The 18104-nt window shown below is 36.5% G+C and overlaps 1 protein-coding gene across 1 annotated transcript in view; it reads left to right on the plus strand.

Annotated features, from left to right (window-relative positions):
- Nucleotides 1-14014, plus strand: part of LOC135071064 (uncharacterized) — a 28595-nt gene extending 14581 nt beyond the window's left edge. Inside the window, exons 3-5 of the mRNA XM_063964810.1 lie at nucleotides 9455-9526; nucleotides 10180-10299; nucleotides 10381-14014. Of these exons, the coding sequence (XP_063820880.1) occupies nucleotides 9455-9526; nucleotides 10180-10299; nucleotides 10381-10794 (606 nt within the window). The 3' untranslated portion in view covers nucleotides 10795-14014. The remainder of the gene's footprint in view (nucleotides 1-9454; nucleotides 9527-10179; nucleotides 10300-10380) is intronic.
- Nucleotides 14015-18104: the final 4090 nt, after the last annotated feature.

The following is an 18104-nucleotide window of genomic DNA, read 5'->3' on the forward strand; positions in this document are numbered from 1 at the left end:
TCCGCCTTATTGAGAGTGCGAGATGCGTATGCAATGGGACGGTCTCGTCCCACGGGACCTTGGGATAATATTGCGGATATCGCATAGTTGGAAGCGTCGCAAGTCAGAAGGAAGGGTTGTGTAAAGTCTGGATAAGCTAAAATCGGGGCTGAGACAAGTTTGTTTTTTAGGGATTCGAATGCGAGTTGTTGCTCGTTTTGCCAATTAAAAGGCGTGTCCTTTTTAAGGAGGGAAGTTAAGGGTTTAGCTAGTTTTGAGAAATCTGATATGAATCTCCTATAATAGGAAACTAAACCCAGGAAAGATTTCACATCTTTTGGAGATTGTGGTACTGGAAATTCTGTTACAGCGTTGGTCTTGTCGGGGTTAGGCTTAACGCCATTTTCACTGATGATATGGCCAAGGTAAGCCACTTCCTTCCGGAGGAACTCACACTTGTCCGGCTGGAGTTTTAAATTGAAACTACGGATTCTGTTGAAGACGATTTTGAGGTTGTCGATTTGGGAAAATAGGTCAGGTGAGTACACGACGATATCGTCTAAGTAGACGAAGCATCGTGTACCCTGAAGGCCAGAAAGGCAGTTGTTCATGAGTTTTTGGAAGGTGGATGGCGCATTTTTAAGCCCAAATGGCATCCTATTGAATTGGAAATGTCCCTGAGGGACGGAGAACGCGGTTTTGGGTGCGTCTTCAGGAGATACGAGAATTTGATGGAAGCCAGAGGTAAGATCCAGAGTGCTGAAGTATTTGCTCTTGCCTAGCTGGTCGAGGATTTCATGGATTTGGGGAATGGGATAGGTTTCGCCTATAGTGATGTTGTTCAACTTCCTATAGTCGATGACAACTCTCCATTTTCGTCTTCCTTGGGAATCTAGTTTTTTGGGAACTATCCATATGGGAGAGCTCCACGGCGATGAAGAGGGCTCGATAATGTTTTGGTCAAGCATTTGGTTGATTTGCGATTCTACCTCCTGCTTATGGCATTCTGGGAATCTGTAGGATTTGGTGTGAACTGGTTCGTCGACTGTAGTTTTGATTTTGTGGTCGAGAGCAGTGGTGAAAGTTAATTGATCGCCTGGCAAGTGGAAGATATCTGAGTATTGGGAGCAGAGATCTATAAGAGCATCTCTCTCTTCTTGGTTCAAGTGATTTGCTCTGAGTGAATTTATAACTTCTTCAGTTCGTTTGGATGTCGTTTGTCTACTAGTATGGACAGGATACGCAGAGGTATGAAGAGGTTCCAGGTGAAGATTGAGATTTGTTTTGATATTTATTGGCTGTTCTGAAGTATTGGCGACTGTTATGTTAATTTTATCATTTTCCTTGACTTTTACTAAGCAGTTTGATATTAGTAGGTTCTGAGATATATGCTGATCTAGAATGACACCTTCTTTAAGGTCAGGATTAGAAACTGAACACTCTATTACTTTCTCTGAGCGTGCTGGAACGGTGTAATAAGGATCCGTAAAGAATAACTTCAGGATATGTTTTCCAAGCTTCAGGGCTTCGCGCGTGAAGTCGATGCTGCCATTGAATTGGTTAAGGAGGTCGTTACCCACGATGCCGTCGTAGGGGAAATCAATGTCTCCCACTACGTGGAATTTGTGTTTGATGGAAACTTTGGGTTTATCTTTTAAGTATAACGCCAAATTAAGTGAGCCCAACGTTGGGACGGATTCGTCAGCAGAGTTAAAGCCCTTAAGTTTGAGCTTTTCCTCGTTCAGCGGAGTTTGAGGTTTGATACACGACTTTTTGAGTAGGCTTATTGAAGAACCTGTGTCAATTAAAAGCGACAGTGGCATTTCAGAAGCGGCTGTGTTGATTACAACGTGTGGTAACGACTTGATTGAGGGATCAAATGATATTTCGTAAATTTGTGTGTTTTTTTCAGTTAGCGGAGTCGTCAGGGAAGGCCTGCGCTTGGGTGTAGTAGATTTTGCATTTGGTACAGTGGATACAGTGGATGCAGTGGATACAGTGGTCGCCTTTGGTTTGGCGGATACAGTGGATGCAGTGGATACAGAGGTCGCCTTTGGTTTGGCGGATACAGTGGATGCAGTGGATACAGTGGTCGCCTTTGGTTTGGCGGATACAGTGGATACAGTGGATGCAGTGGATACGGTGGTCGCCTTTGGTTTGGCGGATACAGTGGATGCAGTGGATACAGTGGTCGCCTTTGGTTTGGCGGATACAGTGGATACAGCGGTCGCCTTTGGTTCGGCGGATACAGTGGATACAGTGGATGCAGTGGATACAGCGGTCGCCTTTGGTTTGGCGGATACAGTGGATACGGTGGATACAGTGGATACAGTGGATGCAGTGGATACAGTGGGTGTCTTTTCGTTTGGAATCAGGGTTGGTTTGCGTTTTGGACTCGCGGGACACCGCCGGGAGTCCACTACCCGTTTAAATTTTCTGAGGGATTGAAGTCAACTTCGTCATGACCCTCGTCGTCCTCCTGTTGGTCCTGGTTGAAGTTGACCCTACGGAACTGAGGATTTGGGGTGTTGAATGGAGGCCTTTGACCCCTCATTCTATTATTGTATTCTCGTTTTCGACAGACGTCGATAGTGTGCCCTGGGGCTTTGCAGTATCGACATACGACAGTGGAGTTGGAACCCGAAGGTTGAGGTTGAGATTGAGATTGAGAACTTTGTTGTTGGTTGTTGAAATTCTGTCGGGGTTTCGTGAATCGATTATTGTTATTGTTGTTGGGTCTTTGGTCGGGAACAGGTTTTTTGTATAGAGTCTGTTGTATCCGTTCTTCGGATACGGCGAGGTTTACGGCTTCGTTGAGGGTTGATGGTGAGCGACATCTCACTATATTGGAGATACGGGGATGTAATCCCATTAAGAAATGGTGGAGAGCGAGATCCTCCATTGCGGCTGTCCTACCGGGAATTTCTTTGATTTTAGTTTGTGACAACGATATCTCCGTCAGGAGTTGGGACAGGCATGTCTCGACTCGGAGCGCGTACTGGCTGACGTTTTCATTACCGCCCTGCTTACTCTCCTGGAGGTCCATTAGCAGGTGCGCATAATGTTTACGCTCACTGAATTGAGTTTTCAAGAATTCCTTCAATTGTTCCCAATTGGTGAATTCTTTTATGGAGCACGCAACTTCCGCTTTCCCTTGAAGTTGGCATAATATGTATTTAAAAACTATATGTTTTTGGGTCTCCGTGGCTAAGTTGTAGGCGTTGTTGCAGTTTATGATAAAAGAGTTTAAAGTTTCTCTACTGCCATCGTATGGCTTTATGAATTTTAGGAGGATACTGAGGTCTAAATTCATTGCAATAGTTGAGGGAGCAGGTTTTCTGCCCCTTTTTTCCCTTTGGACGTCCGCTACTGGGCTTGTGGCTCTATCGTCCTCCGACATTGGCAAGTCCACGTCTACCGGTACGGGGAGCACGTCCTTGGGTACTCTGAACTCTGATTTTGACATTTTGGATTGATGTAAAGTTAAACTTCTTAAACCGTAAATGATTACAAAAGGAATACACGATAAAATTGGTCACAACGCCACACAAAGAATTGAATCAATTGAATATTAGATAAGGTACAAAGAACAAAGGCCAGACTCACTACAATGTTGCGTAGACGGCGAACGTGAGCGCGACGACGGGAAGCGGCTGCATTCCGGAGCGATAAGGGCGTCTCAGGCACGGTGTTACGCGTTGATTGTCTTGAGTTAGGATGATATTTATTTCAGGTTGCGGCAAATCGGGATACGGCAGAGCAGGATACAGCGATGAGATTCTTCTTCAGGATGCAGTGGAGATGGTAAGTATTTTCTTTCAGGGCCAGCGATGATGGTGAGTTCGACGACGGTTGCGGGACACAGCGGGAACAGTGGGACACAGCAGATACAGCGGGACACAGTGGGACACGGTGAAATGTAGCGGGACACGAAGAGGTACAGCGATGATGCAGTGTGATGCGACGAGAAACGGTGAGATACGGCGAGATACAGTGAGATACGGTGAGATTCTGAGTTCGAACTTGGATCACTTGCACACACACTGTTTGTTCACTATACTATACTTCGGACGCGGTACCGAGGATTTTATAAATCCCTTGAGCTGCCACCAATGTTAGGCCGGGCTTTAATAGAGTCTTTTTAAAAAAGGCTAATTATTCTAGCTAAAATAAAATACAATGATTGGATTTGAAAGAGGCAGCCGTCACGCACGAGTGGTAGCGAAGAACTGGCGAGCCCGTGAAGCGGGCGAGCCAACTCGGGCAAAAATGCTGATGCCACAGGATTTTCTGGGCATCAGGGGTTTTATGTACATCAGAGGGATGTAACAGAACGATGCTAGAAAGATCTATCACACAAAGGTCAAAGGTTTTCTCCGAAGCCCTACTTCAGAAAATTGATTCGTCGATTGCTATTTCTATCTCCTTCACTCGCCATGAGATGCAGGCGTGAATGAAAGATTTGGACACCAAAATAATTATAATGATGCTGCGAAGTAGACTCGGTAAAGTGTTCATTAATCAAATACGAGGGTTAATCATCAGGGTTGAACAATTGAACATGATACAAAACAATATTTTAAAGCTTGGCTACGTTAGCAACAAACTACCTTTTTTCTTTCCCTGTAGACGTAGGTAAAACAGATTTATCCGTGAAAATAGGGCTACCATCTAGTAGGATCCAACGGCGAATATTTAAATTAATTGGCACTCATAATGTAAGGATACTAGGACTTATTTTAAAACGTTCGAATTTTCAAACGTTTACCTACTACTTTTATCATAAAACAATAATAAGTAACTTTGATGACCGCATATAACTAGTTAAGTGAATAGGCACTTACAGGGCAGATAAATGTATCATCGTAGAGTGCATCCTACTTAACATCAGGTGCGATTGTGGTCAAATAACTGTCTTGTTATGCATAAAAAAAGTTAAACACTAATGGAATTATTTTAGTAAAAACAAAAGAGCAAAATATCATAAATAATAAATTGCATGGGCTGTACAATTTGCACATCCAGTCATCTTTTTAATTGCAAAATAGCAACTATTACAGCTGAATAAGACGCTACAGCTTCATAAAAACAAGGAGTATCTGCCAACCCTACCAAGGAAGGCACAAGTGCGCGTAGGTGGAAGCCTCGCGCCCTTGGTTGCGTCTTGGCAACCGTCTGAATCAATACGCTACTAGTCATCAGATTTCATCTTATCTAAAGTAGGTATTCTCATTTTATTATAAGGTTCTTTATTGGCTATTATATGTATTGTTATCACGCGTTGGTTTCGAAGAAATATGTATTTTTTTTTCTAATAGGAACTAGGGTGACGGCATCAGTAATGGACACGGCACCAATTATGGAAATTTTTTTCGTTGATCGAATTTATTAAGCAACTGTCGCAACATTTTGAACTGGCAACACTAAAATCACAATCAATAGACGTTTGGGCTATCATTTTGACACACGTCACCAAAATCGGCAACTTGGTTTTAAGATAGCTGCGAAGTGAAATCTCGTTGCGCGCGGTGGTCATGAAAATCCGTATTTATAATGAGGTTTATTTTTTTTCTTTATGCTCTTTATTTACAAAGACTTGCAAAATAAAACATTTTCTATACCTAATTAAAATATTTCAACTCTATTCAAAAACAGAAAGTTTTTTCATTCAGCTGACCGGTGGACAAACGATTAATTTCGTGGCAATTCCAAAAATAATTTTATTATGTGTATCACTCACTCAACCACTAACTTTGAGACGACATTGACGTGTCACCCATCGCTAAAAATAAATGGCTACGTTAACTGACGCGTAAAACATGTGTCAGTGGATACACTCAGGTTGTTGTTTACTATACTACTTTTATGTGTGTTCCATAAGTACTATAAAGGACCTAATGTCGAACTTAGAAGCAAGTTAAACGCACTTTATACGTATACTTGTTAAACTACTTCATAACTTAGCGCTCCGTTGGTGTACAACAAGTTTCAATACATAAAATAATTTTGCTTTCAGTTAGCAACAAAAAGCATTAAAATTCACCAGATATTTTCATCCGCAAAAGTTTGACGTACTGACAGCTACCTACTGCATGGAAAATAATGTTAAACGTTCGTTTTATTCTTCAGTTAAAAGTTAACTGACGGTTGACGGTTTCAGTTTCATATATAACTTTAAAAAACTTTTAAAATATACAATTGATTTTAAATGAAGTGATATTATAATGTAAAAGTTTTTCGTCAAGTTACTATACATTTTGTTCACGCAGTAGTTTCAATACTTAAGTGAACGTCTAAAGCCCTATTTGAAGATTCAAAGAACTTTTCTACTTAATAAACGCCCATAACAATACCTATCATACGATACAAAACTGCCTGAAATACTAAGTCCAACCTTTTTTATTCACTTTCAAAAGTTGGACTCGAGAATGCGGCAGTTTGTAGGTGGAAGCCATGCCGCCCACCGCGTCTCGCTTACAGTCTGAATCGATACCGGCCGAACACACGTTTCGCGCCATCGACGTCACCTAATCAATGATAAACTCGCGTAAGGAATCGCCAGATTGGAACGTTCCGACTCGATGCCTTCACGTTTTTATAACGCAAACGCTCGCGTTTAAGTCTTTTCTATTATAGCGGGAGTTTTTCGCGGCGGTTTGCGTTACGATATAAATTTGATATAGGTACACGTTCTTGTTCATTTGAGCTTATTTCCGTACCGCGCGGGAATAACTTGACATCTTGACCTGCACTTTTTTTTTTTATTAGCTTGCGCTTCCTCTACCTTATACCCTACTGGTATAAAAAACTAACTCGAAATACCCAAAAATACTTGAAATACAGCTCTTGTTCATAAGTAAATATCTCTAATTTAGGCAATAAATATTTGACATAACGATATATCCAATTAATATTATTCTTACAAACATTTACATTTCGATTTATCAATGTATGTCAGAACATGTATTTATTAATATCTCGACTTATACATTTATGGATTTTCGTTTTTAATTTGACAAAAACAGTTATCAAGTTATGATCCCCTCTGAGTACTAAACACATCCATGATATGTGCATTTGTCTTGTTATGCACGCAGTCAAGAGTTTGGATATTTGGAGTTATCCAGCTATTACCTTCGTATAATCATATTTTTATATGTGTCATTAGCAGTTGTTAAAATATAATATTGTCAGGATTTCGAGCGTCTTTAAATATTTTTTACTTACCAACCCCTGAAAATATTTTTTTAATATATTTAAGCGTTAATTATTACTTTTATTACTATTTTCAATAGTTTAAAACTAAATTAACGTTTAAATAGCAAGTTGAAAGAAGAAGGATAAGTTTAGTCAATAGGTAGGTACTATCTACTAATGTTTTTTCATAACAGACTAATATTTCGTTTGACAACAGAATTTAAGTAAAAAATCTAATAATAAACTTTTAGGTCAATTTTAAGTTCCGGATAATTTTATTTTTATAGTCTATTTGACTTCAATGACATTATTTAGGAATAATGATGAGGTAAAAGTAAGTAGGGTCGATAAGCCAGATCTCGTCCATTTAGTGAGTTGGTAGATTTGAGGAATAAAAATAATATACAATTTTTCGTAATAATTTTGAACGAAAAATTGCTGTCATTATGCTCCCTTTAGTCTTAATAAGTATAGTATTAAACTTGCTCTAAACCATTAGAAGTTTTAATATTATCTTTGTAATATTAATAAAATATAGAAAAAATGCATTCAAAATCACTAATTAATAACAGCATGGAAATAAAAAAATATAAATAAAATCTTACTAATTGGTATTCAAAATATTTAGGTATCACACTTAATAATTATAAACATACATATATTTTAGTTTATTTCATTTTTTGAAATTTCAATAGTATGGCTCAATTTGCAATATGGTATCCTCTCTAGGCACAGTTTGGTTTTTAATATTATTTACAACGTCTGTATTTAGAAAATAGTCGTGATAAGTGGACGCAAATTGGCTATCACAAGGGTAAGCTACATTAAGAGCGTGTATAGCGTCCAGGAAAAGGCCTAAGTACTGAAAAAAATCTTTGTGTTCGATACGTCATGTAAATAACGTTTTACATGATATAAAACATGCATTGTTTTGTATATTTTAATATCTTAGACCCAGTTAGACCAGACCGCGATCACTTCTGACGCAAAGTGGAAATTGCATTGTAGTAAATTCGCATCCACCTTATTTTAAGTGTCATTTAATAAAGTACAATCACCGATATCATTATCCGTATTGTATGGTTCATGGTTAAGGCTTATAGACTGCGGTAAATCCCAAACTAGACCTAAATATATTAAAAACTTACCTTGAAACGCGCACCTGTTCATGTGGGATTTATTTTTGGCAAAAACGGTAGCATGCTATAAGATTTTTTTAATGTGGGTTTACGTGTCATACATTCAGGGAATCATAGCAATAGCTTTCGTTCTAGAGTGATGCGTTATTTGGACGTGAACTGGACGGTGGACGCGAAAGGGCGTGTCGACCTTACACAAAAATGTATCCAGCTAATTTTAATTATTTTAAGCTTAATGGTAAGCTTAAAATAATTAAAATTAATTGTGCTTGTTATGAAGCATGGCTTTTGTTCTTTTATTTGTCTTTTTTTAAATTTTAAGTAAACGTACAGTTACCTGATCAAAAGCGATCATAATCTGCGATTATATTTGATTTTTCTAATACATTTGCTACTATTTCATTGCAAAAGTGATAAAAATATGTTCTATTTTTATGTTTTGTTTTTTTACTTAAACTTCATTCAAAATAATTAACTTAAATCCAATTTTTTTTTATTTTTTTTTTTATATTTGTTTTTCTTTGGTGAATAACTTGACAAGTCGTCGGTACACAACTTGACAAGTCTTTTTTTAATAGATTAAGAAGATAATTTAATCAAATTCTTACGCCAATCGAAAGATATGCATCAAATTAGCTTATTTCAATCATAAAAATATCAATTATCATTAATTCCGATTTACCAGGGAACTCTAAACTTTAAAATCGCTCCCCTGAAAAGTACGCAAAAATGACATGTCAAGTTATTCCCGCGCGGTACGGATTTATTCTAATAAACTTATTCATATTTTAAATGCAAAAGTTTATGAGATTATTATCACAGATAATATAATACTCTATTATTATGTTCACTTATAATTTTTATGCTTATACTTACATAAAATTGACGAAGTAGTACATATTATTATTCTTTTTAGTTTTATAAATCTTATCAGAAAATTGAGATTTATGAGAAACAAAAAAACTAAGTATGAGATTTTTCACGTTGTCTCGTCTCGTCTGATCTAGCGTTCAATTCTCTAATCTTTCATGAAAATCTCATGATAAAATCGCAATTAACCCTCCACATCCGAATCAGTTATCTCATGTATTAATTAACTTAAGCTTCAAGGGTCTGATTGGTGCTATTGTAATTTTCAGCCGCCATTAGAATGTGGGATGAACGGCCGCGGTCCCGCGTACTGCGAGCCGCAAATGTGGCCGCACTATCAGGTATTGTTATGGCGCAGTTACACTATGTACGAACTTAATCGAACCAGTGTAAACAAGTAGTTCTGTTCGTTTCGCCGAATGTCGCCCATACTTCCGTGCGCGTGTTCGCGCTTGTGTTCGATCAAGTTCGCGCATAGTGTAACTGTGCCATTATTGAAATCAATTAACCACTTAACTAAATTAGTTTTAGTTTGATGTCCAATTTTGACGCCTCGTCATTTCAATATCAATTGTAATAGGCATATTGTTATCGTGATTAACATCATGTGTTTTGAATAACACCATTGATGAAATGACATTTGTAAATACATAGATAGATGCGATGGTACGTCATATAATACTGTTTTGACGAAAAATTGGTGGTAATTTCAACAAACAAGCCTTAAACCATTAAATGTAATACTTGAGTGGGTACTTACAGTTTGACGTTTCGGTTGTGTTGCTACATCCGTTGTCACAAGCAAACTGATGGCACGCGGCGTCGTCTATTTTGTACGGGTGGGCTTGTAAATTTTCGGTCCACTTCAAATTGTTCACCTTATATGTTATCAAAGGAGTCACTACGATAATAACACTATTCAGTTAACAAAATATGACGGATAAAAATAACAACCATTATTAAGTGAAATGTAATGAACATGTATGGTTTCCAGGTGGGCGCTTTGGGCGGTGGAGGCTGGGGCGGCTCGAACGCAGTCGCCGGCAGCTGGGCGGCACGCAGCTCCTGCTCACGTGAACACATGCGCTATCCTTCCGACTGTCGCCCTATGAAGGTATAGACAGACTACTCAAAAACTTTAAATCTATTTTAATCCGTATTATAATAATAAACACATGTTCCTTTAACTTTTTAGGGTCCCCATCATGCCGCCCAGAATCAAGCTTGCTTACAGGACGGTAGGTCGACCCCCTTTAGAGCTTACGAAGAACCTTACAGCGGCGTGAGAGCTCCTGTCAAGCCCGAACCGGCAGCGAGCGTAGCGGCGGAGCCAGCGATGCCGGCTCGAGATCGCTTTTTCGTTGAGCCTCGGCGCACACCGCCCGAGGAAAAGCGCCCACCCGTGGTGCCACTGCCCGCCTTCCAACAAGCTTTCGGTTCGACCGAAATTGGAAAGTTCGCGGAAGCTTTTAGTCGCGCAGAGGTCGCGCTGGAGGAGGCCACTGACAACTTCTCATACGAGTCGTTCGCCGACTGGGACGCGCCTCCCGAACCGCAGTGGTCCTCACAACCCGCCTCGCGGGAAATCAAATGCGAAGACAACTACTGATGACAGTATTGTCTTCGTCCTAGTGCTAATTCCAGGCGACAACGCCTTAGCTAATTAGACAATGTTTAGTTCCACCACCATGTTGCCAAAAGAGTAGCTACGAGAAGTTCAACGTAGAACTTTAGGATGTGATACCAAAATTTGCTAATGTGTACGAAAATACGATCGGATGAATAGTGGTGTGACATTTAATTTATATACATTATAAAGTAGATTATTAATTAGTTAATCATTTTAACTAGTTTTAGAGTGATCCTAAAGAGAAAGTGTGAATAGGAAGATGTGGAAATGTTGGTACTGCATTGCATAGGATACAAAATGATTCACGAGTCAATGTGCCTTTATTCGAAGAACCCGGCCGCAGCGCGGCGTCCCGCTGCGCACGCGCCCCTGTGGAGCACATCTCGTTACAATAGCAATTATAGGGACCAACGTTTAGAAAAATATACAACACCTTCGAGAGCATCACATGCAAACACCTCAACGAAATATTAAAGTTTGTACTTAACACAATTTGACACAGAAAAATCATGTACCTATTACGCTGGAGAAATAAAATACTTACGCCTAGTGAGAACGTGTAACATCTAAAACAAACTTAACAGATCTCCAATAACAGCTAAACTGATAACTACAAATGCCTAGTACGTAATAACTAATTAGGTACCTACTTGAAGTCATACCCGTACAAAATCGATTTCTCAATAAATGCAAAATGACTTAGTCGTAAATGTATTTTTACACATTTAGGATTCCAGAGAATTGGTAACCATTTTTATATGATAAAAATAATGTACCTACATATGTAGGTAGGTATAAATAAAAGTATGTAATTTTAAAAGCTAAAGTTTTTAAAAGTATAAATTAGTCTTGAATCCTTCACTTGCTAGGGGGCTCCACAGACGCCGCGCGGAGTAAACATTCAAAATTTTCCGAAAGTAAAGAAACAAGTCATAATGTATGTAGGTATTTAGGTAGTTAAATTTGATAAATTTTTAAAAAGATTACTTATGAATAAAAAGCTTTTTGATTAAAATATTTAGGGGTCCAACAATGTAAATGTAAAAGTGTTTGTTGCGATTTTATTTCAATATAATCATTAACAAACACAAAAAATAACAAATCCCACATACTGTGTTGTTAAATGCATCAGCAACATAAATGTGTTATTTAACCTTTAGGAAATGTTAAGTTGTTTGTTACATGTATAGATGATCTAAAACGTGTTAAATATCTACGCAATGAATTAAAGTAGTTACCTAATATTATGAGTTCTTATTAGTTAACTGTGATATATTATTTTGTAGGGGTTACTGTTCTTTGTTGTTCTTTTATTTCTTATTTTATTGCTATAAAAGTCCATTGTGCCACTAAGCGTGTCATGAAGCATGTACATGTAACATCTAGGCTAACATTATCCAACGGTAATAATTTACCTACCTAACTGTACTTATTCTCTGTTCAACATTTTATTAATTTGACGAGTAAAATATTAATCAATCCCCTACAACGAAATGTATTCACCACAATAATAACTATACCTTTCGACCACTGCTGCAGTGCTGTAACTAAATCTATCCTTTTAATCAAAGCAAATTTACTGTGTGTGTAACTTTTATTAATATTATAGATAATTCTACAAAACGGATAGGAATGTGTATGTCTATTTAATATTAAATTAATTTATTTGAGCTTAAATAGATCACGTGTTTTAAAAGTGCGGTGCGTGAATATACTTACCTGAACTTCCATTGGTCTTCATTTTTATAAAAATCCTGTGTGTGTCAGTATTTTCGATCTCTTTCGACAAAAAAACAGCAAAATTAATGGAGTGCCTTACGTATTTAATATGATATGAAATTAGGATGAATGAATTTTATTCTAGCATAATTTGAGGAAACACCATAATATAATAGCGTAATGAAACTTCTTTTGAACCGAATATTTTCATTTATAAATTAAATAATAATGAACTTGAAATAAAAGTTATTTAATAATAACCTTTACGGTTACATAACATACAAAATATTTATAAATATAATTAAATTATGTAATTGTGGTGTGCACTGACATTCCACGTAAGTGACTGTATAATTAAGTAGTCGGTTTCCTTTCAGAGTGTTTTAGCGACTTACTATAGGTTTCTTTATTGATAAATAAATTGTAACTTTTCGTTTCATTAGATTTTTTGTAAGTTAATTGTAAAATCTAGTCAAAAATAATATTAATAATTGTTAACGATTCTTCCGTATTTGTAGGTTTAAAGATATTCAGCACTAAATTATTACTTTTTATAAGCTGGATCTGCCACGGGGCCGATTTAAGATATACCTAGTGCGTTGACGCATTGTCTGGGTGGCAGATACAGCTTCTTCGTACAGCAATAGCACATCGGACTACACATTTTTGTTGCAAAATAGCTCTTATCACCTCTACATAAGAAGCCACAGTGTTAAGCTTGATGTGCTGTCGCATGTACTCAAGCCATACTTGGTCATTACGATAATAAAGTAAAAAGTAGTCTGTGCCACATTATATGTATATCATAACGATATATATTTCCCTAGATAGTCCTATTGTTATTTGTTTAAGTATTAGAAACATAATTTTACTGTAGGGATGTAAAGACCGTAATTAAATTATGATTATTGTCTAGATGTTCGACAAATAGAGCTTCCCGACCGACTATCACATTTCATCTCCGTATTAAATCTTGCTCTTAAGGTATAATTTAATTAATATGCTTCCTTTTCAGTTATTGTATTGTATGAGATATAGTAGATAAACTCCCTGAAATAACTATTATTGAATAATTTTATTTTGTCTCTATTGCTCCAAAAACTTCCATATCTCTCATAATAATTCTAGGTACTTATACTGTCGTATTTTCTAATGATTAGGAACTCCACGTAAGGAATAGTAAACAATTTTTATTTTTAATATTCGGCTTTAATCAATTCATCTAAAAGTATGATAATATTGTAGACAAAAAAAAAACACCAGGAAACTAAATTCTAAAATTTGATAAATTCTCATCAGAATTAAGGATTAGGCCAACAAAATTTAGAGAAATAAGTATTATGTAAATTTGTTGAGACAGTGAAGTACTGAACAAAATTATGAAAGAAAAATTTATTATGTACCTATCTAGTTATAATAATTATTAACCTTGTAAATAGTTAATTATATTTTGAATGTTTCACTCATATCAATCTAGATCAACTGTACCTCTAGTAGGAAAAACTTTCGAGTTCGTTTCGTTGCGTATTCAAAGTGTCATCGAAAAATTTTGTATGAAAAATTAAACAGCGCCCCCTAGGGCGGCTATAATATAGGGGGCGCTGTTTAATTTTTCATACAAAATTTTTCGATGACACTTTGAATACGCAACGAAACGAACTCGAAAGTTTTTCCTACTAGAGGTACTGTTTTCTTAGCAAATTTTAAGGTTTCGAATCCGAAAACACTGAAATGTTTGATTTATCGACGTCGATGTACGATTTAATAAACACATATACTTAGATGGGTTTTCTTTATTACCTCTTTATTTTTTCCTAATTAAACCTAGTATTCTCATACGCATCACTAGACAACGTCTCTGGCTCAGAAGTTTTGGATTTGATTCCTGTGTGTCTCACACAGTCTGGTAGTGTAGAGTTTTCTTCTAGTTTGGTTAAGACATTCCAGGTTTGAATCAACCGGATTTTCCGAAAACTGAAGTTGTTACAGTCTCAGATAAATATTTTCAAACATAATCCACGGCATAATCTTTGATTCGACGATCTTTGACGCTAAGCAAGCTGTATTTGAAACACTTTTCAGGAGTGGCTTATAACTAAAGAGGTCCCAGCGTTAAGGTAGTTAAAAGAAAAGCATTTTTTTATTTATGTTTATTCATAAGCAATAAAAAGTAATTTCCATATGTGTCACAAAAATGTAACTTATCAATACATAGGAAAACAATGGATACATACATCAATTGTAAAATTATAGTAATCGTGTTGGAAGCCACTAAAGGACACTAAGATTCAGTATTTATTTGGTATTTTATATTATTTGACAAACTACGGCCATGTGTGTTCGCGCCTCACCAAAGTGTAAGAATACCTATACAAGTGTAGGAATAATGTTGAAATGTTCGGTGCTCTTTTCGTCCAAAACATTGTGAAGGCACTTTTAATTTAGGCGTTTCATTAAGACAAAAACGAACCTTAGTAACAAACACAAATATCAGTTTTGGTATTTTATGAAACAAAATTGAGAGTTTAAATAAGTTTTTTATGGCAATTTTACTTACATACTTAAACAGTCGCTTCTATGGTTTTAAAAGAGACATATAGCTTTGAGAGTGTATGGTGAGGTGTACAGCATACCACATCATGGGGAGTAGTTTGACAATCAATTATTTATTTACCAACATATTTTACAGGAAAGTTTATATTTAACTATATAATACATCAGAGACCATAAAATCAACCTTTAAATCAACACAAGTCGCAAACTATACAACGTGAAATTATAAAAGTTCAATACTTATTATAACATTAGTTACCTTCGTATTTTACTTCAATAAGTCTTTCTAAATATTCATTCATTTCCCTACATTACTTTTCAAATGTCATTGAAGTATGAAATACAATCGCAATTAATGAGCTCATCCTTCATTTCACTTTTCACTCATATTTGTTTATTCATTTTATTAATTATATTTTCTTAGTATAATAATATCTATAAATCGATTGTATAAGTTCGTAATTATTAAATTCGAATATTTTAACATATGTATATTAATAAACAGGTTTTATTTCGATAAATCACAAAACAATCTTTAAACAATACGTAAAATTCAAAATATATATTATGTGTGGTCATAATAATAAATAATTGCATAATCTAGATACCGTATAAATATATTAATATCAGGTGTACCGGTAAATGCTAGTGAAATATCGTTTGCGACATTAGTAAGTTTGAATTTGCTTGTGCCACGTTGGTGATATGTTTTTGATCGAAGCAGCAAGCTTGTCCTTGTTTGAATCAACCCCAACAAATTTGCGTATACATTTAACAATCTACCAGTTGTCTAAATAAAGAAACTGAATAAGATCTAACATTACAGGAATTTATAAGGAAGTCAGTATTTTTTTTTCTAAGGGTTTTATTTTTTTTGTAGAAAACACACAGCCCTCACCAAAGTCTACCGGAAACCAATAAATTGCAGATTTGTTGTCATTGCTTCAATTTTTACAATCGATGTCTCTAGTTATGTAGAGCATTGAACACCAAAATTATGCAAAAGTATTTGAAATGTATCGCTGCATTCAATTCATGAATCGCTAATGTCATAAACAATACCACACAACACTACCAGTAACAAAACTATCATATAACTATAATATAATATCTTCCGGTAAATAATAAACCCAATCATGTAGGATACATGTTATATCATTCGCCTAGCCTATGATAGAACTTTCGAATTTGATCACGAAGAGAAATTATTATCAAAACTACCTAGTGTACTTGTCCATAAGGTGAGTGCATTTTGAACTATAGGGTAGTGAATATTGCATTGCCAACATGACGAAATGAAACTTAAATACATTACAGCTAACTACTCTCACGATATATTTATTCAGTATGTCGATGAGTATACAAGCACAGGTGTAGAGGGTACCTAATTTGGCACAAAGACACAATTCGAGCGTCCAAATAACAGATATAAATAAGTGCAGAAATTATTGAAAAGTTTAAAGGAAATAGTCGTTTCAGTGAATTTTAAAACATATCAAATGATTTCTAATAATTTTAATCCATACAAATTCATCTAAATAATTGCAGAAAAACGGGTAAAACGTTTACCTAATCGATGGATTAAAATTATTACTCTAGGAAAGGGTTTAGGTATCTATCTAACACTAAAGTCGCACTAGGCTTTCTATTGTCATATTACCAAATATTCATAAGATTGTGACAATATTTTTACTAGTTTTCCTTGGAGTAGTTACAATAATTTTAAAATTAAAAATGATTCATAGCAACACCTCCTAAATGCGGATTTGGAGTTGTTTATAAAACAAATTTCCTGTATTACGCCTTTAGTGGTTAGAATAGACGGCTGCAAGTAGGTGCAAAAACTGAAACAACTAGGGGTAATAATTAATATTTGGTGAATTTGAAAATTTTACTATTGATATTGTCATTTGCATCATTAGAAAAGACCTTACGCTTCAATCATCGTAGGTCCAGAGTGTAAATAAAATTTAACATCTATTAACTAAAGTATAGTTTCAACGGGTGTAAGAAGATAATAGATAATTTACATAGAATATGGAAGAACGAGGTGCAGTTCGGGTTGTGGCACATGAATTTCTTTGGAACCTGGCTTCAAACACGGACTGTACACGGATGACAACACTTATACTCATTACAGATCTCATCTGTTCTACAATAAGAGACATTCATTAATTGGACTTGTAATAACACAACTTTTAACATGGTCTTCTGAGTACAGAAGTAATCGTTCATCTATTTCATTAAATAGGTGCCACAGAATGGTTTTAAACGTAATATTATCATACCGTTACGTATAAGTACCTCACATTAGAGCCGCACGCTTATACGCTCGGAAACTAAACACATGAGCTGTTTGAGCTTCGTGGGGTATTGGATAGATTTATCTATTTGAGCTTTTAAACAAAGTTGTCGAGCGATACAGTGAACCGATGTGCGGTAACGTATCTTCTTCCTCCGGGCTTCCAGCAAAGCGGTCGGGTCAGGGAAGTGTCGGGAGCGGGGGCACACGTGGTGGCGATCCGGATTCTGGATACGCGGGGAGCACGCGAGTGACAGCGCCGTACAAGGGCAAAAGTGTGACAGCCAACACTAGCCTACATAACTGAACAGTCCACTCCTGTAAAATTTCCTGACTCCACAAACACGACAGTGATAGGAAATTGTCAAAACGATACACGGAACTAGCTGCCTATAGCGTTGATATGTGTAACGTTAAGTTTTTTGCTATCTCATATTTTAGCGGTAATATTTTGATTTTTCAGTTACAGTAGTTCATAACATGCTCACGTTGGTATATGAGTTTTAGAGTTGCTGTCTGCTTTCAGGATATGGTTGAGCGTTGTTGATTTGGCTCACATTTTTTGGTTTTTCCGCAGTGGAAATCAGTCAATGAAGGGATTGGGATTTTCATGTCGTGCGTGTGCAGCCTCGGTATTTACGGAGTGGCTGCCGTCACATAGGCTGCAGCTGAGGGGGTAGTACCGTGGTGTCGGCGGCTAGTGGCGGTGGTCCGG

This window comes from Ostrinia nubilalis, chromosome 4, assembly GCF_963855985.1.
Source record: "Ostrinia nubilalis chromosome 4, ilOstNubi1.1, whole genome shotgun sequence".
In the NCBI taxonomy this organism is placed as follows: Eukaryota; Metazoa; Arthropoda; class Insecta; order Lepidoptera; family Crambidae; genus Ostrinia; species Ostrinia nubilalis.